Source organism: Micropterus salmoides, unplaced genomic scaffold (assembly GCF_014851395.1).
Source record: "Micropterus salmoides isolate LMB-PRFRI ecotype aquatic unplaced genomic scaffold, ASM1485139v1 Ms_hic_scaffold_7, whole genome shotgun sequence".
Taxonomy (NCBI): domain Eukaryota; kingdom Metazoa; phylum Chordata; class Actinopteri; order Centrarchiformes; family Centrarchidae; genus Micropterus; species Micropterus salmoides.
The window spans coordinates 36,950,420-36,973,905 of NW_024044459.1; the positions used below are offsets into that span (position 1 = coordinate 36,950,420).

The window sequence follows — 23,486 nt, forward strand, 5'->3', positions numbered from 1 at the left end:
CTCCAGCGTCGCACTAAGAGGAGCTGCAGGAAGCTTCTTGTTCAGCTCACGTTTATTGGTTTAATCATTTCAGACTCGCCGACTTCAACTGCAGACTGACGGCTCGCGGATATATATTTAGAATACGTCAGAAACTGTAGTTTAACGGCTCATGAATGTTCACGCTCCTGCACCGATAAACACGCCGTTAGCTTTGTGGCTAGCGTTAGCTGCTGTAACGTTTGGGCCTTTGGGGGGTGACATGTTCACGGGACAGCACAGTAAAGTCTTATGGCAGAACTCTATTTTCTTGTAATTTCTGACCATGTGATAAACAGAGTATTTCCACAACCTGGAGGAGTAAAGGTATAAATGAGTGGATTAGTAAATATTATAACGTCAGTATAATAATATATTTACAGGTTACACTAATAAAACCATATTTTTCTGATGCCACTGTGGTTGAGCTTTGATTAGTGCTTATGTTTGTTTGTTTATTATAATTTCAGAGAATAGTACAGGATACTACAGTTTACCATTAGTAGCCTATAAAAATGCTCTACATGGTGGTTGGTCTCCGATTTGTTTATGCAAATTACTAACTTGTCGATATTAAAAAACGTGCGTACCGTACAACGAGTTCAACATTTCTAAAGTTTGCTGTAGCGCCTCAACCTTTTTTTTAATGTCCCGCCTCCTCCTGGCTGTGATTGGTCGGTTCACAAAATGGGACTTTGAATCATGTTTGTCGGCAGCGTCGCCTCCAACTCTCAACCAACGTACCATTAGACAGCTGTGAGGCGGGAGAGGGCGGCTCTCACAGCCTTCTGCCTGTTTCTACAGGCAGAGGAGACTCCGGTCAGCTGAGTGTCTTCTTTTGTGGTTTTTCTGGTGCAGCAGTGTTGTTAAGAGGAGCTGCAGAGCGCCCTCTTGTGGGCAAACTATGCAACACACGAGGGAAGATCTGTCTGTTTAAATCAGTCGGGCTCCACTTCTATGTGAAAGTGCAGGCGTGGCGCTCTGCCCATTCATTCAGAGAGAGGCCTGATCCTGTTAGTCCGAAATAACCGCCCGGAGGCGTTACCAAGGTGGCCTCTGCGTGACGACAGGGTAGTTTAAGTAGATCGTGGAGGTGGCTCAGTGTACGGCTGGTGGGAGGCAGCGCCCCCTGTGGGACTGACTGAACCTGAAGGTGTTCTTGTGATCCACCTACAGAGACTCCCACATGTTAGAACCGAGTCCTAAAGCACCACCAGGCTAATAATAGCTGAAGCTCAGTCACATGACGGAGCTGAAGGCACGGCCTGCAGCAAGACAGCTTGCACATAAAACACAAACCCTTTACCTTGAACCAGGTGAATATTGGAGGTGTTATGTATTAGCGATTAGTTTCTACAGGATTAATGTGGCATCTCTTCTCTATTAAAGAAAGAGTTTCGACACTTTTGGGGTCTTAAATTATATTTGTTGACCTCTTAAAGTCTTAAAAAGCTTTGAATTTGGTGGGCCGGCTCTTTTTTTCTCCCAGACTTTGGACACTTTCTGTCTTTGTCTCTCCTTCGTCCCTCGCTTTGTCCTCTCTCATCCTCTGTTTTGCGATCCGATCCAATAAATCACATCGTCTTCACTTGTCTACAGCGTCGGTATGAAACAACGTGGATTAAACTTTGCATCGAGGCTTTCTAGTAATCGCGCTGTTGGAGTTTCTCGATGAACTTAGAGACTTTAAATCAAACGGGTCCTTACATTAAAACTAAAGTGACGTCCCTATTGGACAAATACGGATTAATACCATTAAAATAAACCCCTCGTGCTTCGCGTGTAGACAAGCGGGCGGAGAGCACAGATGGACTCATGTAGACTACATTGTGATGTCTAGCATTGGATGTGCTGCAGGTCCTGGAGGTGTGCGGTGCTCGGATCAGGATCTCCCACTGAATACTGATGTGAAGTGGGCTGAGCTGCAGCGAGGGAGCGAAGTGTGTTGAAATGTCTTTGTGGCGAAGGCGGCCGGTTATTCAGCTCATTCTGAACTCGTGAATCACCGAGTGGAAACCTGAAGCCGCAGCAGCCGGAGAAAACCGGCTGTAGGGAGCTGCTCTGTCTTCTGACGGCAGCTGTTTCTCCTTCAGAGAGAAGTCCGTGTTCACGCGACGTGTTGTTTGACCACGTCTCGTAGCTGTTCACCGAAAAGCCTTAAAATAATTTTAACCCTTTGAACTCTGCATTACAAACGGTCTGCCAGTGCCTGCTCTGGTATTTTTGCCTGTTGTGATGTCATTTCTTGGAGTATCTTCAAATGCTGCACTTCCATACAATCTGTACAGCTAAAAGGTTTTGTAAGTCAATAAACCATAATAATGTGTAACGTGTATTCTTAGAAAATTCTACAAAAGAAACACAAAGCATATTGATCCAAAATATTTCTAAATGTAGAAAGATGGACAAAATAGTTCTTCACCCTCCACACGTTATTTGAACTGTGCACCTTTTTTAGTTTTTGAGACGTGGTCACTTTTCTGAGCAGAGCGACGAGGTGTTTATATTGTGAAAGTGCTGTCAGACCTAAGCCTTCCATGTTAGCTACACGTAACGAAACGTAATGACGTCACTGAAGCGTACAGTGCGATGCAAAAATTATTTTAGATGGATTTAAAAAGTATAATATAAACAAAAGGCTACCGGGGCCAGTTCAGGGAAAACACCTAGCGCCACAAAGCGTTTTCACTCAGTCTTCCACCGCAAGCAACTTAACGTGATGACGTCATCGTGAGCGGACAATGTGACGGCGTGAAGGACAAAAACACGAGCTTTCCGCTGCAAAAAGAATGAAAGCTCTAGCTGTTTTCATTTTAGATCAATTTAAACATGATCGTGCCAACAACGGACCTCCTGCGGCCAGTTTGAGGCCGTCGGCGTGAGGTCCATAAAGGTTGTAGTAGTTGCAGGTTCTTGACATCCTAATCTATAAATCTAATTTTATCCAGGCTGTCTTAAAAAGTCTTAAAAAGTAAACACTAGTTGTAAGTTTTTATATACTATTATATTGAACATAATGAATATATTAATATCAAACTTACAGTTTACTATTAAATTAACAATATACTTTTAACTTAACGTTCTAATGTTATACTAATCCTGTCATTTAGAGCAGTTCCTCCTCCAGGTTGTGCCTGTGCTGCAGCGCCTACACGACTTTTATTATCTTCGTTCCCTCCTGGCCTGTTTGAATTTTGCTCTATTGATCAAGTGGTGGATGAAAGTTATCACACAGATCTTTGCAGGCGAGCTCACATTATCCCGTTTAAACCAACTAAAACACAAAATGACGCTGTGGTTCACATGATTTGCTGTAATGCTGCAAACATAAACGTCATAGTTTATGTAAGACGGTTGCTTTTCACAGGAAATCTGACCTTCACAGAGAAAACTGTTGGCCCGTACAGGCTGTTATAGGCAACTGAGAAAGTCGGTGACTGCCTCAATTTTTATGTGGCGTTACAACCTGGTGACATACAGGCAATAAATATGCTATAAATAGATTTAAATTCCTTTTAAAAACCCTTTTTAAAGGCGTGTGGCTGATTTAATCAGTTACAGCTCAAAGCGGCGCGGCAGTCTTAAAATATGTTGAAAAAGTCTTTCAAAGGTTTTGAATTTTACTTCAGGATTCCTGTAAATACGCTGTTATCATAAATGTTCACAAAATACCTGGAACATGATCTAAATGTGATGAATTGCCCAGAAGAAGAGGAACAGCTGGACCAACCTGCAGAGGACAGACAGGCTGCTCTTCTATTATTCAACGTCTTCTCACTTCCTTCATCTTTCTTTTTTCTCTCCTCCTCCTCGTCCAGTCGTGGGATGTATTTTTCAGGAACGCCAACGCCGGCGCTCCCCCCGGCGCCGCCTACCAGTCCCCTCTGGGTCTGTCTTCAGCTCCTCAGCTCTCCTCTCTGGTCGGAGCTCAGCCCAACGTGGAGAAGCTGGTGGAGGATCACCTGGCCGTCCAGTCGCTCATCAGGGCCTACCAGGTACGCACACACAGGCACACACGGGTGGGCTGGACCCTCCTCACACCGCCCGTCTGCAGGAGGGAACGCCTCCCTGATGTGACCCGGCACCACATCAAAGTGTGTCGTAAAGCGTTAGTGAGAAGGAGGAGTGCTTTAAAGTCAGCCGGTGAGCCGTCCAATGAGCCGCTCTACAACAACCTGCACGCACCTCACGGTGTCGCTGCCTCCCGTCTCTCCCTCAGCAGATGGTTTTGGTTAAATTTTGTCCAGGGTTTGATTTATTTTGGGTGAAGTGGCCTTTTTAAATGGGACCACACTCATGTTTAGCTTTTCAACCAGCACAGAAGGGCTCACAAGAGGATTAAAGCAACATTATGTGAGGTGTGTTTTTGATCTGAGGCTTCGGCAGACTACGCCGGACGATAGACGAGCGCAAGCCAAGCGATCAAACGCCACAGCGAAGTGGATCGCTGGTTAGTGTTGGGGAAGATGTCCGAGGAACGTTGTTCATCGTCGCTCCGCAGGTAAACGGCGGACGCTCTGTGGATGGTAACCATAGCAACAGCGTCTGCGCACTACACCGCTGTAGCCTATTTAACTTGAGTTCAAATTACACATAACTTTACCTGACAGGCCTTCATCTAGTTTTAAACACATTCTGGAAACTCACAAACGGCGAGAATCAGTCTCTCCTCCGCTGATTTGTGCTGCGCGTCGCGTACAAAAGTTTAAGACGGTTCACCTGCGGCGGGCGTGTGCGTGAGGTGCTTGTGCTCGACCGCCAACGGGGACGCGGACTGTTTCTGCTGATACCTGCTCAGAAAACTGGACTCTGACTTGTTTTAACGAGCAAGATAAAAGGTAACGTCCCGGCAGCGACAAACCGCTTTGGTTTTATATGTGATTTGATTTACATTAATGTTCAAGTTGAGATTTACAAGAAATATATTTTATTGCTGCTGTGTAAAGGGAACACTGCTGTTTGTTTAAAGTGAACCAAACCACATGTTATTACACTGTTGTATAAACAGCAGTACATTTAAATTAACAGTAAAAAGTTTAATCCTTGCCCAGCACTAATTATTACTTTTCCTAGTAGCTGCTGCCGTTACTGTGTCACTTACAGAAAGAAAGTCCGGCAGCTGCTGCCGCTGATGCTCGGACTCGTCGGGAGAGAGCGGCGTTTTCTAAAAACACTGGATACTGCTCGTATAAACAGGCTACATGTGCAGAAAAACAGTAGTTCAAAAGTCGGGATTTGAGTCGGGAATATGATATTAGTTAATAAAGTCTGGGGAGGCCTTTGTTTGGGGGGGAAAGCAGTGTTTCCCATAATTGGCCGATAATTATCAACGCTGACCGCCATATTTTACATTTTTTTTACTAGGCGTATTTGATTAAGGAGCTGTAGTGATTCAGTAAAGTATTATTACTTTTTTAAGGAGTAATAAGTAACTAGCAGAATATACATTTCTGAGTAACTTGCCCGACACTGATGCTAACAGCCAATCATCAAGCAGGTGTGACGACACGAGACACGGCTACATTACCGAGTGACGGGAAGAAGGCGCGTTAACGATAGTGACGCCATTCTGTGGTGATGGCAGGTGGTTCGGTGCTTCACAGAAGCTTCATTTGCTCCTCGCTATCATTCATGTCAGCGTGGCATCAACATCATTTTGAAATACTACATAATGTTCTTTTAATAGAAGAGGAACCAGAACCAACCAAAGTTGGGAGCCAGTTAAGCCTCCACTCACCAGGTTTAATCCTAAATGTAATTTAGTTTTTAATTGAATGAGATGTATTTGAATGTAACTCTGCACTGTTTCTTCTCTTTAGATGGTTTTTTTATTAAAAAAGAGTTTTTTCTTTTCCATATTCGGATCCCGACCAAAACCTCCCGTCTGTTCACTGAGATATTTAACTTGTCTTTCTTCCCCAGAACCTCCTGGAGCTCAGAGGAGCCGACACATACTGTGTGTTTTTAAATGCCTGTTGTTGTTGTTATTTATTATTTAAGTGAATATTAAATTATCGTTATTAGAAGTTGTTGTATGATGATTTCTTTTGATTGATCATCGTATTTATATCAGTCAAACACAATCCTTGCGTGTGAAAGTGAATAAACTCGTGTAAGGATTTTGTTTGATATCGTACGATGTAGAGTTTCTCAACCTTGGGGTCGTGACCCCGCATGGAGTCATCCGATTTGATTCCGAGACACTTGTATAATTGATGTTTGGTTAACCGTACATCTCCCTGAATGAGCAAAGCGGAGCTTCCTTCATGCTCGACGCCTCTTTAGTTGCTGGTGTCATGAAAAGGTTGAGAAACGCTGACGGCTGCTGATGTCGGCGGAGCTCTTCACAGGTTCAGAGATGTGGATGAGACTTGAAAGGTAATCCTGATTTAATGAGACGAAACAACACAGTTTCAGATTAAACTCCTCTCGCAGACCGAAGCAAAAACTCTCAATCACGCAACTCTGTTGACGAATAAAATGTAAAAGAAGAAGCCGAGTTTGTGATGTGGATGAATCCAGCTGAGCTCCTCGTCGGCTGAGACCGACCCAGCTGGACCTGGTTAGACTGGAGTCCTGGTTCAGCTCTCAGTAATGTGGACCTGTGAAGACCTCCGGTAACGCGGCACGCCTGTCGGTGCTGCTGTTGTTGTGATAACCAGGCGCGTGTGTGTTTGTGTGTGTGTGTGCTGGGTGTGTGTTCAGGTGATGGGGCATCACAACACCCAGTTGGATCCTCTGGGAATCAGCTGTGTGAATTTTGATGATGCTCCGGTCAAAGCCGGCTTCCAGGACGTCGGTGAGAACGCCAGAGCTAAACAGACGAACTGCTTCCACTGTGTGGTGTTAATGCTGCTTCTCCTCCCACCCTCCCTCTCCTTCTCTCTCCCTCCTCTCTGCTGTTTTTCTTCTTTAAACCCTGCTGTTGTCTGACTCTCTTCCTCCTTTCCTCTGTTTTTGTGTCAAATCCTGTTTTGACGTTGATCTTTTTGCACTTTTCTGTGTCTTTCCTTTGTTTTTATAAATCTTCCACTCCATCCTGCTTCTCATCCACTCGGCTCTCCTCATCTCTCTCCTCCCTCTCCGTTCCGTTGCATCTTGTTTCCTCCTCCTCCTCCTCCTCTTCACCCTCTCCTTCATTCGTTCCTCCTCACTCGTACACCTCACCCCCTCCCTCCTCCTCCTGTCCTGGGTGGGCTCTGTTGTCACTCCCTGTAGATCCGAGGGCACCATGTGGCCCAGTTGGACCCTCTCGGCATCATGGACGCCGATCTGGACTCGTGTGTCCCCACTGACATAATCACCTCCTCCGACAAGCTGGGTGAGGAGCTAACCCCTTAGAAAACAGCCCGACCGCCGCCCCACCCTCCTGTTCCCACCTGGTCTGCCTCGCAGGCTGTTTCTGAAACGTACCGGTAGTCGGGGGGAAGTTTGGTAAAGTTGGGAACTGGGAATGTTTCTGTGTTTCAACCTGAAATCTTGTTGCTGTGCACGTTGGAAGAGTTTCCTGAACCTTCTCGTGTACAATAACACGTTTCTGAAACTTTGACCTGAACCTTGAACTTAATCTAACTTCCGGGAATGAGGATATTTGCGTATTTGCTGAAATGTGTTTGTATGGTTAGGGGTGTGACAGCAGTTAGCTCGTGAGACGAGACAAGATTTTGGGCATTTTACAGTTCATTTCCTGTATTCTGGTAGTTGTTTAGCACCAATTTTAGGTGGAAATGTTTTTATTACTGTAAAGGGAAACACAGACTCTCAGATCTGTTTCTCATATAGATCAACTTATTTAATATCTGCAGAGCCAGGATTCAGTCTTCCCTCCTGTTTGTGTCTTTGTTTGGGGAAGTGACCTCTTTAAATGTGAAATTACCATTCGTCACAAGCTGACTGCAGAGGTTCACTTCAGTACTGTCACGGCGTACACCGGCGTCGCATCAGCTGGGCCGTGACGTCATCAGTTTGGTTTTCACTGCATGGCTCAAGATCTCGTCACACCCCTAATGATTATATTTCAGAAAGCTTGTAGACAACAAAGGTTTCTAGAACGTCTCAACCAGTATTAGACACGGTCTTTTATCTTGTATACACTAAATGTTTCTGAAAGTTATTGTTTGTGATACTTAAAACTGGAACCATCCTCTTTATTAACAATTTGAAATAGTTTACTTTAAAGGAGTTCGATTTTCCCCAGATCCTCTTTAAAACCTGGGACATGTCGTCTTCATAGGTTTGTCCAAATATCTTATTTGGGTTCACATTGGCAAGCAGAAAAAGATCTGGCACTGTGTGGATGCGGACTATAATAAAGACTTGTCTTTAAATATGATAACATTTACTTTGAGACATTATTCAAGGAAAAACATGATGTTATTTAAGTTAATTCTTGAGAAAACGACCTCACCTTAAGATCTGTTTTGGAGCGTTCACTCATATTTCATGATCTTAGTCAGCAGACGGAGAACTTTACCTCAGTCAGGTCAGTGTTTCCTGAAAAGTTTAGATTGAAGGTTCACGTTTGAGAATAAAATTTCACAATAAGGTTTGTTTAGTGAAAGTAAAAGGACACTTGAGCATCTAAAACTCAGTGATAACTAGTAAATCTGCTGAGGAAGACCATGTGCTCTGATCAAAAGCTCCAGAGCAGTTCCCAACCGTGAGTTCCCAACCGTGAGTTTCTGAGATGATTTCAGGTGACCGTCCTCTGGAAGACTCTCGACCCCAGCAAGATGAAACTGTTAGCGCTACTTGGATCGGTGGTGGTTGTTGTTGGGCTGTTAGCTTTGTGCTAACCCTGTTGGCTTATCAATAACTAGCTACTCTGGAAACTGCAGCATCTTTGATCTGATTGCAGAGAGCTGCTGCTGTAGTTGGACATGTTTTAGCTTTTGCTTTTCATTGGTTGGCTTTTGCATTGACACGTTAGCGCTCAGCTCTGGGCTCGTTAGCTTGTTGTGTATATATAGGTCACGTGGTAGCATACGGATCAAAGAGAGGCTAACAGGTTTGTTTTACTAGTAAGTTAAATGCTGACCTGATAATCAGACTAAGTTTTGTTTCACTACATCATTTAATGTCACATGGTGTTTGTGGTTTCCTGTGTGACTAGGCAAGTTATGTTGCTCTAACCAATCACCAGCGTCCGCCCTGTTCACACAGAAGTGCTAGAGGCTGTTAGCAGTTAATGTTAACGTTTATCATAATAACATTGAGTCGTAGTTTCTGTAGTTCAGCCACACGTCCGCGTTTTTAATCCCGAAAATGAAGCTCTGAATGGTTATTTTCCAAGTGATGTGTGCAGCGAATCAAAGCTCTAAAACCAGACTGAATTCAAGTTAACGTGCATTTTTCTGTCAGAATAGCTGGACAGTTTATCAAAAGGAATCTCTTGTATTGATTTTTTACTGGACTGGATAACATTTTTTAGGTCTTAAATCATCTCTGTCTCCTACTGTCCGCTCTCTTGGCTCGTATCGCCACTAACTGCTTATTAGTTTTAGCATTGCCTAATAACTGGACTCTGTCTGCTTTTACTGAAGGAAAAAACCCTGATGCACACCATCTGATTCACCTCATGACTCATTACACCTACGTTTACCGGACTCTCACACTGATGTAATAGTACTCAAACTAATAATGTTGCAGGGACAGATCGTGAAAGATAAGTTTGAGATCGGACGCTCTGGTATGTGTACCAGTAAGCAAGTATTTAAAGTTTGTAGTGAAAGCAGAGAGCTTCAGTGTTGAGCTCTGTGTTCCTGCAGCACAAGAATGCTTTAGAGAAGGTGACCTGTGCAGAATGGCTTCCTGTTTGGGAAAACCCCTCAGTGTGGGTTGGTTGTGGTTTGGCTTCTGTATTCAGGACTTCAGCATGGTATTAACTGCACATCTCTTTCTCTACCACCCAAATCACACCATTTCTAAACCAAACCTCTGGACCTTTCCTGTAAATTGGCGAACAAATAAAAAGGTGGTGGAGACGTTGAGATGCCGGGGCTGGTTGTTGTGATCTCTTTTAGCAGTAGACGGTTGTGGCGGTGGTGTAAAATTGCTGTGGGTGTCGAGTTTAAGCTGGTCATAGGTCACTAATGGTGTCCGGTTGTCTCTTCCTTTGCTGCTCTCTGCTGGCTACTCCTCCAGACCTGGCTGTGTTCAAGGAGAGGCTGAGAATCCTAACGGTAGGAGGTATGAGAATCAACGACCCTGGTGTCTCTGCGCAGTGCTTGTGAAGCCAGTTGTTCATCTTTAGACTGCAGTAGTGTGCACGTTTCGTCTACAGGAAGTCAGAAACAGATCCTGCTGTCTGCTGGACTGGTTGTCATCAGTCCAGCAGACAGCACTGGTTCACTGTCTTTGCCTTTATCAAACTTGTTTCTGCAGGAGTTAATGAATGTTTTTTTTAATGATATTAAAAGCTAGGCTAAATGTAAACATGAGGACTAAAATATATATATATATATGAAAATAAGGCTAAACAGACTAGGATTTATGTTATTTGTACAAATATGTTGAGCTACAAATATTAGTTTGGCATACATGTCGTCATTATTATACGAGAAGATAGACTTAATTGATCTGTTGAAACACCACTCCAACCACACACAGTGTTATAATGACGTGGATGAAGAAATTTGAATATAGATCAGTCACATCATCACTACATTTAAAATTTGAAGAGCCTAATTGAGGTCAAAAATCTCTTCTTCAACAACAATTACAGCAAAGTGAAAGACAAACGTAAGACTGAGAACTAGGGATGTCATGATACCACACATTTATTAGTAGATACCAGTACCAGTGAAATTCCATGATTCTTGATACCAATTCGATACCATGGTAAAAAACAAACAAACAATAAATGTTCTTTAATAAAAACATTACAAAGATCAACTAACGGCTGTGAAAGGATGTCCCGAACAGAGAGGTGGTTTGATGTCTGTATAGAAGCACGATGTTAAAATTACAACCAGGTAATATGCATAATCAATTAATTTTCTTAACCGTTGTTTACAAACCAACAGGTGTGAAATGTTTAAGGGTGGTCGCTGCATATTGGCAGTGGTTTGAGATTTCTATGTTGAAAAACAAAAATGTTATTGATGGCTGAAATGGACGGTCCCTAACTCCTCTTACAGTAACAGGAGCATTTGATAGACGTTCGCAGGTCTTAGCGCCGCAAACTGCATCTCCATCTTTGGTGATTTTGAGACGATCAAATCTGTGAAACTTCTGTCTAAATTGGCTCCAGCGGATCCCAGAACTGGGAGAAATCGAGGCTTTACACGGAGCTGTTGAAGGTAACAGCCGTGAAAAACGACAAATGTTAAATATTAAACTAACTTCGAGTTCTGGCATCGACTAGACTTAAGTATCGGTTCTTGTGACCTCCCTTCTGACAACATTCAATATAGTCGTATAAAAGATTTTATCCTGAAAACAACTGAAATGGCACCTTAACTGAAATGACCCATTTTGTAAGACCGCTTTTTAAAGCACCAACACACCAACATAAATAGTAACAGTCCTTTCTTTACTCCTGTGGAAAGATGGTGTGTTTATTTGGTGGTGGAGGTGTCAGACATTGAACCAGAGTGAAATGTCCCTTTAAGACCTCAGTACACTGGACACATTCGGAGGAAACGCGGAGACACATCTGACAGAAGGGTCTTTCCCTCGGCTGAATGAAGCAGCTGTTTCCTGTGTTGCTGCCTCTAAATGTCTCCGGCGTGTTCAGGTCGGTCTAGTTAGCATCGTTAGCTTGTAGCTGCTGCTAGCACCCTGCTTTGTCCGGTAAACAGTAGAACAGTTTGTAGAGCTCATTTTTAACTGTGGCCACAAAATGATTAAAGTGTTCGCTCGGAGCAGCTGAAGCATCCTGCACCTCACACCTTTTCTAGACCTGAAGGCAAAAAACCTGCGTTCAGTATTTACCCTGATAGATAAACCTGCACTGCTTGATTATTATTAATACAGGAAAATCTAATGGCTCTGTTGGATTCTATTCATTTTCACAAGACGAAAACATTTAGAAAACAACGGTACCTCTCAGGCCGCCGTGTTTTCATGTCCCGAAGAACTGCAGGCTTCCAGCAGCAGGGTTACGGCTTTTAGATTTTAACAGCCGATCTGTTTGTTATAATATTGTTTATATACCACATAGCTCGAGGCTGAGAAGAGGGATTCAGCAGGATTTTCTAGAGCAGATGCACAACACGCTGGGGACGCTTCCCGCTCAGCTCGCTCTCATTGTGGGTTTCTGATCGGATGTTTGATCCTTCTGATTTGAAATCGACGTGACTCCCACCTCATCTCTCCCATATACAAAACGAGGAAGGGGAAAGTGCACAAGAACTACAAACTATAAAGCTCTAAGTTCGAGAAGCTCTAAGTTCGAGAAGCTCTAAGTTCGAGAAGCTTTCGGCTGCTCTTCTGTAACTTTAAACGCGTTTTAGTCAGTTTGTGGCCGTCTGTTTAAAAATAAGACCGGCTGAATATTTTCCTGTTAGTTTCTCACAGTGATGAACTTCCCACAGGTTTCCTTTATCCTGAAATGTTTCAGTGCTTTGGTAAAAAAGATAGAAAAGTTTTATTTTTTGTGTTTCGGCCAGGATGTTTGTTTTGGTTTTACTGGAGTTTAAAAAAAAGTAGATAAAAATGAAACATGAAAATGTTCAGGCTGTTATTTAGCTTGTATAATGTTTCTGCTGGTGCTTAAAGCGAAACTGCCCTGAGCTGGTTCTATTTTTGTCTTGGTTTTAATCTCCTTCCAGCTCTTCCTCTCTCTGTTTTCAGCTTTGCTCCACTGTTTGGGGCTTTCCTACAGTTTTAGCCGTGTGTTTTAAATAAAGAGAGGCCTGTGCAGTTAGAAGTAGGGTAAGACACCGTGAAATGTCGGTTTGATTACACTACGTGGAGTGTGCGGCCACCTTTTTTCAGTGGTGTGAACGCCGTGTAAACATTAGAAATGTCATGTTTTGTTGCCCTGCAGCTGTGAATGTGGTGAATAAAGGGTTGTGTGTGTGTTTCAGAGTCAGACTGCCGGTCACAGTGTAGCGTCGGCTGCAGACAGAGCGGTAAAGATCAGAAACCCGCTGACCTTCCTGTTTTAAATTTCCTCGCTTCCTCCCCCTCTAAAGCAGCGGGAGGAAGTGAGGAAAGTGAATGTGTGAGGCTGAGCGGGGACCCGTCTGCCTGCTGAGAGACTCTGCTTGTTGATTGGCCGGCTTGGCTGTCCGTCGTCTGATTGGTTGCTGCTCAGCTCTTTGATCTAGAGCCTAAGCCCCTCCCCTTCTGGCAGACCACCATGGGATCTTATTTTGAAAATAATATGTAATGACAGCTAATGTTACACTCACGATGTTTGTCAGTTTAGGAGATTATCTAGTCGGGACGTCCTAGTCGCATTTTTTCCGAGTCATTTAATATTGAGTCAATTCCAGATGCGAGTCCTGATCCGATGCTTTTATTTTCCTAGAAAACACAGTAGCACGGTGCTCGCTTAAAGCACGTTACGTTAAATTTCTCTCTCTCCTTTTAAATTATCCTCAGGTGTGAGTTGCTTCAGCTTTTTAGTTTCAATAAACGGATCAAAGGTGATGCTGAAAAAGTGACATCATGATGTCGATTTGGTGAACACATGAGTTGGAGCTCTGTCAGGTGGAGCAAGGTGGAGAGCGGACGACTTTAAAAGGCTTGTTTTCTGAATGGAGTTTGGATCGAGCTGCGCTGCTAACTGCAATGTAACGATAGCTGGAAACAAGTAACGGACGCACGTTTTCTATAATCCGGTAATTCAGCTTCCTCTCCTCCTTTCTTCCCAGCAGCCTCCTGTTGTGCCGGTCTGTTTGAATATGAAGTCGTCCCTCAGAGCTCTGCCGCCACAGTAACGGCACAGGAGCCGGAAACACAAATAAATCAAAGCGTTTTAATCCTAGAAATTACAAGTACAAAGTTAATTTAATGAAAGCAGTTAACTCTGAGCTCCTGCTGTCGGGAACGACGGCAGCTGTTTATTGGTCCGGAAGCTCCGGCGCCGCCCCGGCTCTCTCCTCCCTGTAGCTCAGCAGCTGTTTGTTGTCTCTTTCAACTTACGCGATGGAGCACAGGATGCGATTTATGCCGTTATTTGCGTCCACCGCACCACTCGCGTCTTTGCGTTGACTTTGTGTTGCGTGCGTGCATCACGTCCGTGTCGCCGGAGTCCGTGTCGCCGGAGTCCGTGTCGCCGGATGTTTAACGAGCTTTATTACCTGCTGTAATCAACTGCTCCGCTCGTTTTGGAGAGCAGGAGATCGACTTCAGCTCTGTGGAAAAACTTCCTGACTGATGAAAACCTAAAGCAACAACTCTGGACCCAGTAAGTCTGGTCCTGTAAGCTGTAAACACGCCGCTGGCTGCTGTTTCCGAGCTACACGTTTAATGATGCCAGCGTTGGATCTCAGGCGACATCGGCAGGACGTGTGAGTCCGTCGTTAGTAAAGCGCCTGTTATTCTCCGGTTAAAGCCAGAAGCCTGTACGACAGTGATGGAGGAACATGTGACCCAGTGCAGCAGGAGACTCACTGAGAGGTTTACTGGTTTCTATGGTTCAGAGAAAGACTCTGATCCTGAGCTCTGCTTTAATGTGTGAACCTTCTGATTGGCTCAAATTAATGATCCTAACGATGTCTCTCCTCACGTTGGTTGTTTTTCTCCTTGTACTGAACCCGACATCTGATCCTCACCCCGTCCCGCTGGCTGTAAAACCACTCGCACTGCTGCTCCACCCCTAACACTCCCTCCTCCACCACTAATACTCCCTCCTCCACCTCCCTCCTCCACCCCTAATACTCCCTCCTCCACCCCTAATACTCCCTCCTCCACCACCACTAACACTCCTCCCTCCTCCACCCCTAACACTCCCTCCTCCCCCTAATACTCCCTCCTCCACCCCTAATACTCCCTCCTCCACCCCTAATACTCCCTCCTCCACCCCTAATACTCCCTCCTCCACCCCTAACACTCCCTCCTCCACCCCTAACACTCCCTCCTCCACCCACCACTAACACTCCTCCTCCTCCACCCCTAACACTCCCTCCCACCCTAACACTCCCTCCTCCACCCCTAACACTCCCTCCTCCACCCCTAATACTCCCTCCTCCACCCCTAACACTCCCTCCTCCACCCCTAACACTCCCTCCTCCACCCCTAATACTCCCTCCTCCACCACTACACTCCCTCCTCCACCCCTAATACTCCCTCCTCCACCCCTAATACTCCCTCCTCCACCACTAACACTCCCTCCTCCACCCCTAATACTCCCTCCTCCACCCCTAACACTCCCTCCTCCACCCCTAACACTCCCTCCTCCACCCCACTAACACTCCCTCCTCCACCCCTAACACTCCCTCCTCCACCCCTACACTCCCTCCTCCACCACTAACACTCCCTCCTCCACCCCTAACACTCCCTCCTCCACCCCTAATACTCCCTCCTCCACCCCTAACACTCCCTCCTCCACCCCTAATACTCCCTCCTCCACCACTAACACTCCCTCCTCCACCCCTAATACTCCCTCCTCCACCCCTACTCCCTCCTCCACCACTAACACTCCCCTCCTCCACCCCTAATACTCCTCCTCCTCCACCACTAACACTCCCTCCTCCACCACCTAACACTCCCTCCTCCACCACTAACACTCCCTCCTCCACCCTAATACTCCCTCCTCCACCACTAACACTCCCTCCTCCACCCCTAATACTCCCTCCTCCACCCTAATACCCCCTCCACCACTAACACTCCCTCCTCCACCACCACTAACACTCCCTCCTCCACCACTAACACTCCCTCCTCCACCACCACTAACACTCCCTCCTCCACCCCTAATACTCCCTCCTCCACCCCTAATACTCCCTCCTCCACCACTAACACTCCCTCCTCCACCACCACTAACACTCCCTCCTCCACCACTAACACTCCCTCCTCCACCACCACTAACACTCCCTCCTCCACCACTATACTCCCTCCTCCACCACCACAACACTCCCTCCTCCACCCCTAACACTCCCTCCTCCACCCTAACACTCCCTCCTCCACCACTAACACTCCCTCCTCCACCCCTAATACTCCCTCCTCCACCACTAACACTCCCTCCTCCACCCCTAATACTCTCCTCCTCCACCCCTAATACTCCCTCCTCCACCACTAACACTCCCTCCTCCACCACCACTAACACTCCCTCCTCCACCACTAACACTCCCTCCTCCACCACCACTAACACTCCCTCCTCCACCCCTAATACTCCCTCCTCCACCACTACACTCCCTCCTCCACCCCTAATACTCCCCTCCTCCACCCCTAATACTCCCTCCTCCTCCACCACTAACACTCCCTCCTCCACCCTAATACTCCCTCCTCCACCCCTAATACTCCCTCCTCCACCCCTAATACTCCCTCTCCCCCCCTAATACTCCCTCCACCACCACTAACACTCCTCCCTCCTCCACCACCACTACACTCCTCCTCCACCACTAATACTCCCTCCTCCACCACCACTAACACTCCCTCCTCCACCCCTAACACTCCCCTCCACCCCTAACACTCCCTCCTCCACCACTAACACTCCCTCCTCCACCACTAACACTCCCTCCTCCACCACTAACACTCCCTCCTCCACCACCACTAACACTCCTCCTCCACCACTAATACTCTCCCTCCTCCACCACCACTAACACTCCCTCCTCCACCCTAACACTCCCTCCTCCACCCCTAACACTCCCTCCTCCACCACTAACACTCCCTCCTCCACCCCTAATACTCCCTCCTCCACCACTACACTCCCTCCTCCACCCCTAATACTCCCTCCTCCACCCCTAATACTCCCCTCCACCACTAACACTCCCTCCTCCACCACCACTAACACTCCCTCCTCCACCACTAACACTCCTCCTCCTCCACCACCACTAACACTCCCTCCTCCACCCCTAATACTCTCCACTCCTCCACCACTAACACTCCCTCCTCCACCCCTAATACTCCCTCCTCCACCCCTATACTCTCCCTCCCCACCCTAACTCCCTCCTCCACCCTAATCCCCCCTCCACCCCTAATACTCCCTCCTCCACCCCTAATACTCCCTCCTCCACCCCAATACTCCCTCCTCCACCCCTATACTCCTCCCTCCCCACCACTACACTCCCTCCTCCACCACCACTAACACTCCCTCCTCCACCACTAATACTCCCTCCTCCACCACCACTAACACTCCCCCTCCACCCCTAACACTCCCTCCTCCACCCCTAACACTCCCTCCTCCACCACTAACACTCCCTCCTCCACCCCTAACACTCCCTCCTCCACCCCTAACACTCCCTCCTCCACCCCTAATACTCCCTCCTCCACCACTAACACCTCCCTCCTCCACCCCTAATACTCCCTCCTCCTCCACCCCTAACACTCCCTCCTCCACCCCTAACACTCCTCCTCCACCACTAACACTCCCTCCTCCACCCCTAATACTCCCTCCTCCACCCCTAATACTCCCTCCTCCACCACTAACACTCCCTCCTCCCCCCAATACTCCCTCCTCCACCACTACACTACCCCTCCTCCACCCCTAATACTCCCTCCTCCACCCCTAATACTCCCTCCTCCACCCCTAATACTCCCTCCTCCACCCCTAACACTCCCTCCTCCACCACTAACACTCCCTCCTCCACCACTAACACTCCCTCCTCCACCCCTAATACTCCCCCCCTAATACTCCCTCCTCCACCCCTAACACCCCCCTCCACCACTAATACTCCTCCTCCACCACTAACACTCCCTCCTCCACCCCTAATACTCCCACCCCTAATACTCCCCCTCCACCACTAACACTCCCTCCTCCACCCCTAATACTCCCACCACTAATACTCCCTCCTCCACCACTAACACTCCCTCCTCCACCACCACTAACACCCCTCCTCCACCCCTAATACTCCCTCCTCCACCACTAACACTCCCTCCTCCACCCCTAATACTCCCTCCTCCACCCCTAATACTCCCTCCTCCACCACTAACACTCCCTCCTCCACCCCTAATACTCCCTCCTCCCCCCTAAACTACTCCCTCCTCCACCACTAACACTCCCTCCTCCACCCCTAATACTCCCTCCTCCACCCCTAATACTCCCTCCTCCACCCCTAATACTCCCTCCTCCACCCCTAATACTCCCTCCCTCCACCACCACTAACACTCCCTCCTCCACCACCACTAACACCTCCTCCCCACCCAATACTCCCTCCTCCACCACCACTAACACTCCCTCCTCCACCCCTAACACTCCCTCCTCCACCCCTAACACTCCCTCCTCCACCACTAACACTCCCTCCTCCACCCCTAACACCCCTCCTCCCCACCCCTAACACTCCCTCCTCCACCCCTAATATCCCTCCTCCACCACTAACACTCCCTCCTCCACCCCTAATACTCCCTCCTCCACCCCTAACACCCTCCCTCCACCCCTAACACCTCCCTCCTCCACCACTAACACTCCCTCCTCCACCCCTAATACTCCCTCCTCCACCCCTAATACTCCCTCCTCCACCACTAACACTCCCTCCTCCACCCCTAATACTCCCTCCTCCACCACTAACACACCCTCCTCCACCCCTAATACTCCCTCCTCCACCCCTAATACTCCCTCCTCCACCCTAATACTCCCTCCTCCACCCCTAACACTCCCTCCTCCACCACTAACACTCCCTCCTCCACCCCTAATACTCCCACCCCTAATACTCCCTCCCTCCTCCACCCCTAACACTCCCCTCCTCCACCACTAATACTCCCTCCTCCACCACTAACACTCCCTCCTCCACCCCTAATACTCCCACCCCTAATACTCCCTCCTCCACCACTAACACTCCCTCCTCCACCCTAATACTCCCACCCTAATACTCCCTCCTCCACCACTAACACTCCCTCCTCCACCCCTAATACTCCCACCCCTAATACTCCCTCCTCCACCCCTAATACTCCCACCCCTAATACTCCCTCCTCCACCCCTAATACTCCCACCCCTAATACTCCCTCCTCCACCACTAATACTCCCTCCTCCACCACTAAAACTCCCTCCTCCACCACTAAAACTCCCTCCTCCACCTCCCTCCTCCACCACTAAAACTCCCTCCTCCACCTCCCTCCTCCACCTCCCTCCTCCACCACTAAAACTCCCTCCTCCACCACCCTCCTCCACCCCTAAAACTCCCTCCTCCACCCCTAAAACTCCTCCACCACCCTCCTCCACCACTAAAACTCCCTCCTCCACCACTAATACTCCCTCCTCCACCACTAAACTCCCTCCTCCACCACTAATACTCCCTCCTCCACCACTAATACTCCCTCCTCCACCACTAATACTCCCTCCTCCACCACTAATACTCCCTCCTCCACCACTAATACTCCCTCCTCCACCACCCTCCTCCACCACTAAAACTCCCTCCTCCACCACTAAAACTCCCTCCTCCACCACTAAAACTCCCTCCTCCACCACTAATACTCCCTCCACCACTAACTCCCTCCTCCACCACTACTCCCTCCTCCACTAATACTCCCTCCTCCACCACTAAAACTCCCTCCTCCACCACTAATACTCCCTCCTCCTCCTCCACCGCTAATACTCCCTCCTCCTCCTCCACCGCTAACACTCCCTCCTCCCCCTAAAACTCCCTCCTCCACCCCTAAAACTCCCTCCTCCACCCCTAATACTCCCTCCACCACCCCTAATACTCCCTCCTCCACCACCCCTAATACTCCCTCCTCCACCACCACTAACACTCCCTCCTCCCCACTAACACCACTAACACTCCCTCCTCCACCCCTAACACTCCTTCCTCCACCCCTAACACTCCTGTTTGGTGCTGCTGTCGCTTCTTCCTCCTCACCTGTCTGGCTGTTGCTGCTCCATGATGTGTTTATAATGCTCATTCATTCATTACTAATGTTTTCATTTGTCTGCGGCCTGTTCGTGTGTCTGTCCATCTCTTTGGTGTCTCCTCCCTCCCTCCTTCAACCTTTTCTCACCTTCTACCCTCTTTTTGTCTCCTTCCCCTCCTCCTCCTCCCTCCCCTCCCGTCCCGCGGGGCATCGTGGGTCGCGTAGGCTTCTACGGTCTGGATGAGTCGGACCTGGACAAGGTGTTCCGGCTGCCCACCACAACCTTCATCGGAGGCTCGGAGAGCGCCCTGCCGCTGAAAGAGATCATACGGCGTCTGGAGGTAAACACGGCGCACACACAGGGCTCGGGCTGAACCTGCGGTAAACTGAGTAGACCGCATGGTTAAAGGCAATAACTGAAGGGCGCGAGGTCGTTTTCAGAGTTTCTGCCCCTGTCGTTGTGCTGCCGCCGCTCCTCTCTTGGCGCTCACCTGTGCCGCTGTGTTTGTTGGTCAGATGGCGTACTGTCAGCACATCGGCGTGGAGTTCATGTTCATCAACGACCTGGAGCAGTGTCAGTGGATCAGGGAGAAGTTTGAGACCCCGGGAGTGATGCAGTTCACTCTGGAGGAGAAGAGGACGCTGCTGGCCCGTATGGTCCGCTCCACCAGGTAGACTCCTCACTACTCCTCACTACTCCATCGCACTCCTCACTACTCCTCACTACTCCATCGCACTCCTCACTACTCCTCACTACTCCATCGCACTCCTCACTACTCCATCGCACTACTCACTACTCCATCGCACTACTCACTACTCCATCGCACTACTCACTACTCCTCACTACTCCATCGCACTACTCACTACTCCATCGCACTCCTCACTACTCCATCGCACTCCTCACTACTACTCACTACTCCTCACTACTCCATCGCACTCCTCACTACTACTCACTACTCCATCGCACTCCTCACTACTCCATCGCACTCCTCACTACTCCATCGCACTCCTCACTACTCCATCGCACTCCTCACTACTACTCACTACTCCATCGCACTCCTCACTACTACTCACTACTCCATCGCACTCCTCACTACTACTCACTACTCCATCGCACTCCTCACTACTTCTCACTACTCCTCACTACTCCATTGCACTCCTCACTACTCCTCACTACTCCATCGCACTCCTCACTACTCCATCGCACTCCTCACTACTCCATCGCACTCCTCACTACTCCATCGCACTCCTCACTACTACTCACTACTCCATCGCACTCCTCACTACTACTCACTACTCCATCGCACTCCTCACTACTACTCACTACTCCTCACTACTCCATTGCACTCCTCACTACTCCTCACTACTCCATCGCACTCCTCACTACTCCATCGCACTCCTCACTACTACTCACTACTCCATCGCACTCCTCACTACTCCATCGCACTCCTCACTACTCCATCGCACTCCTCACTACTACTCACTACTCCATCGCACTCCTCACTACTCCATCGCACTCCTCACTACTACTCACTACTCCATCGCACTCCTCACTACTCCATCGCACTCCTCACTACTACTCACTACTCCATCGCACTCCTCACTACTCCATCGCACTCCTCACTACTACTCACTACTCCATCGCACTCCTCACTACTCCATCGCACTCCTCACTACTACTCACTACTCCATCGCACTCCTCACTACTCCATTGCACTCCTCACTACTCCTCACTACTCCATCGCACTCCTCACTACTCCATCGCACTCCTCACTACTCCATCGCACTCCTCACTACTACTCACTACTCCATCGCACTCCTCACTACTACTCACTACTCCATCGCACTCCTCACTACTCCATCGCACTCCTCACTACTACTCACTACTCCATCGCACTCCTCACTACTACTCACTACTCCATCGCACTCCTCACTACTCCATCGCACTCCTCACTACTCCATCGCACTCCTCACTACTCCATCGCACTCCTCACTACTACTCACTACTCCATCGCACTCCTCACTACTACTCACTACTCCATCGCACTCCTCACTACTCCATCGCACTCCTCACTACTACTCACTACTCCATCGCACTCCTCACTACTCCATTGCACTCCTCACTACTCCTCACTACTCCATCGCACTCCTCACTACTCCATCGCACTCCTCACTACTACTCACTACTCCTCACTACTCCATCGCACTACTCACTACTCCATCGCACTCCTCACTACTCCATCGCACTCCTCACTACTACTCACTACTCCATCGCACTCCTCACTACTACTCACTACTCCATCGCACTCCTCACTACTCCATCGCACTCCTCACTACTACTCACTACTCCATCGCACTACTCACTACTACTCACTACTCCATCGCACTCCTCACTACTCCATCGCACTCCTCACTACTACTCACTACTCCATCGCACTCCTCACTACTCCATTGCACTCCTCACTACTCCTCACTACTCCATCGCACTCCTCACTACTCCATCGCACTCCTCACTACTCCATCGCACTCCTCACTACTACTCACTACTCCATCGCACTACTCACTACTACTCACTACTCCATCGCACTCCTCACTACTCCATCGCACTCCTCACTACTACTCACTACTCCATCGCACTCCTCACTACTACTCACTACTCCATCGCACTCCTCACTACTCCATCGCACTCCTCACTACTCCATCGCACTCCTCACTACTCCATCGCACTCCTCACTACTACTCACTACTCCATCGCACTCCTCACTACTACTCACTACTCCATCGCACTCCTCACTACTCCATCGCACTCCTCACTACTACTCACTACTCCATCGCACTCCTCACTACTCCATTGCACTCCTCACTACTCCTCACTACTCCATCGCACTCCTCACTACTCCATCGCACTCCTCACTACTACTCACTACTCCTCACTACTCCATCGCACTCCTCACTACTCCATCGCACTCCTCACTACTCCATCGCACTCCTCACTACTACTCACTACTCCATCGCACTACTCACTACTACTCACTACTCCATCGCACTCCTCACTACTCCATCGCACTCCTCACTACTACTCACTACTCCATCGCACTCCTCACTACTACTCACTACTCCATCGCACTACTCACTACTCCTCACTACTCCATCGCACTCCTCACTACTCCATCGCACTCCTCACTACTCCATCGCACTCCTCACTACTCCATCGCACTCCTTACTACTCCTCACTACTCCTCACTACTCCATCGCACTCCATCGCACTCCTCACTACTACTCACTACTCCATCGCACTCCTCACTACTCCATCGCACTCCTCCACACTCCTCCACACTCCTCCACACTCCTCCACACTCCTCCACACTCCTCCACACTCCTCCACACTCCTCCAGACTCCTCCGCACTCCTCCAGACTCCTCCGCACTCCTCCAGACTCCTACGCACTCCTCCGCACTCCTCCAGACTCCTACGCACTCCTACGCACTCCTCACTACTCCATCGCACTCCTCACTACTACTCACTACTCACTACTACTCACTACTCCTCACTACTCCTCACTACTCCTCACT

At 48.5% G+C, this 23,486-nt stretch overlaps 2 protein-coding genes across 2 annotated transcripts in view; one reads left to right on the plus strand and one right to left on the minus strand.

Moving 5' to 3' along the window:
• Positions 1-23,486, minus strand: part of LOC119891504 (scavenger receptor cysteine-rich type 1 protein M160-like) — a 1,270,577-nt gene that overhangs the window by 200,090 nt on the left and 1,047,001 nt on the right. The gene's annotated exons all lie outside the window — the stretch shown is intronic.
• The window catches only part of ogdha (oxoglutarate dehydrogenase a), a 44,521-nt gene that overhangs the window by 3,300 nt on the left and 17,735 nt on the right, over positions 1-23,486 (plus strand). Inside the window, 4 exon segments of the mRNA XM_038703244.1 lie at positions 3,837-4,013; positions 7,237-7,339; positions 20,140-20,255; positions 20,431-20,585. Coding sequence (XP_038559172.1) covers positions 3,837-4,013; positions 7,237-7,339; positions 20,140-20,255; positions 20,431-20,585 — 551 coding nt within the window.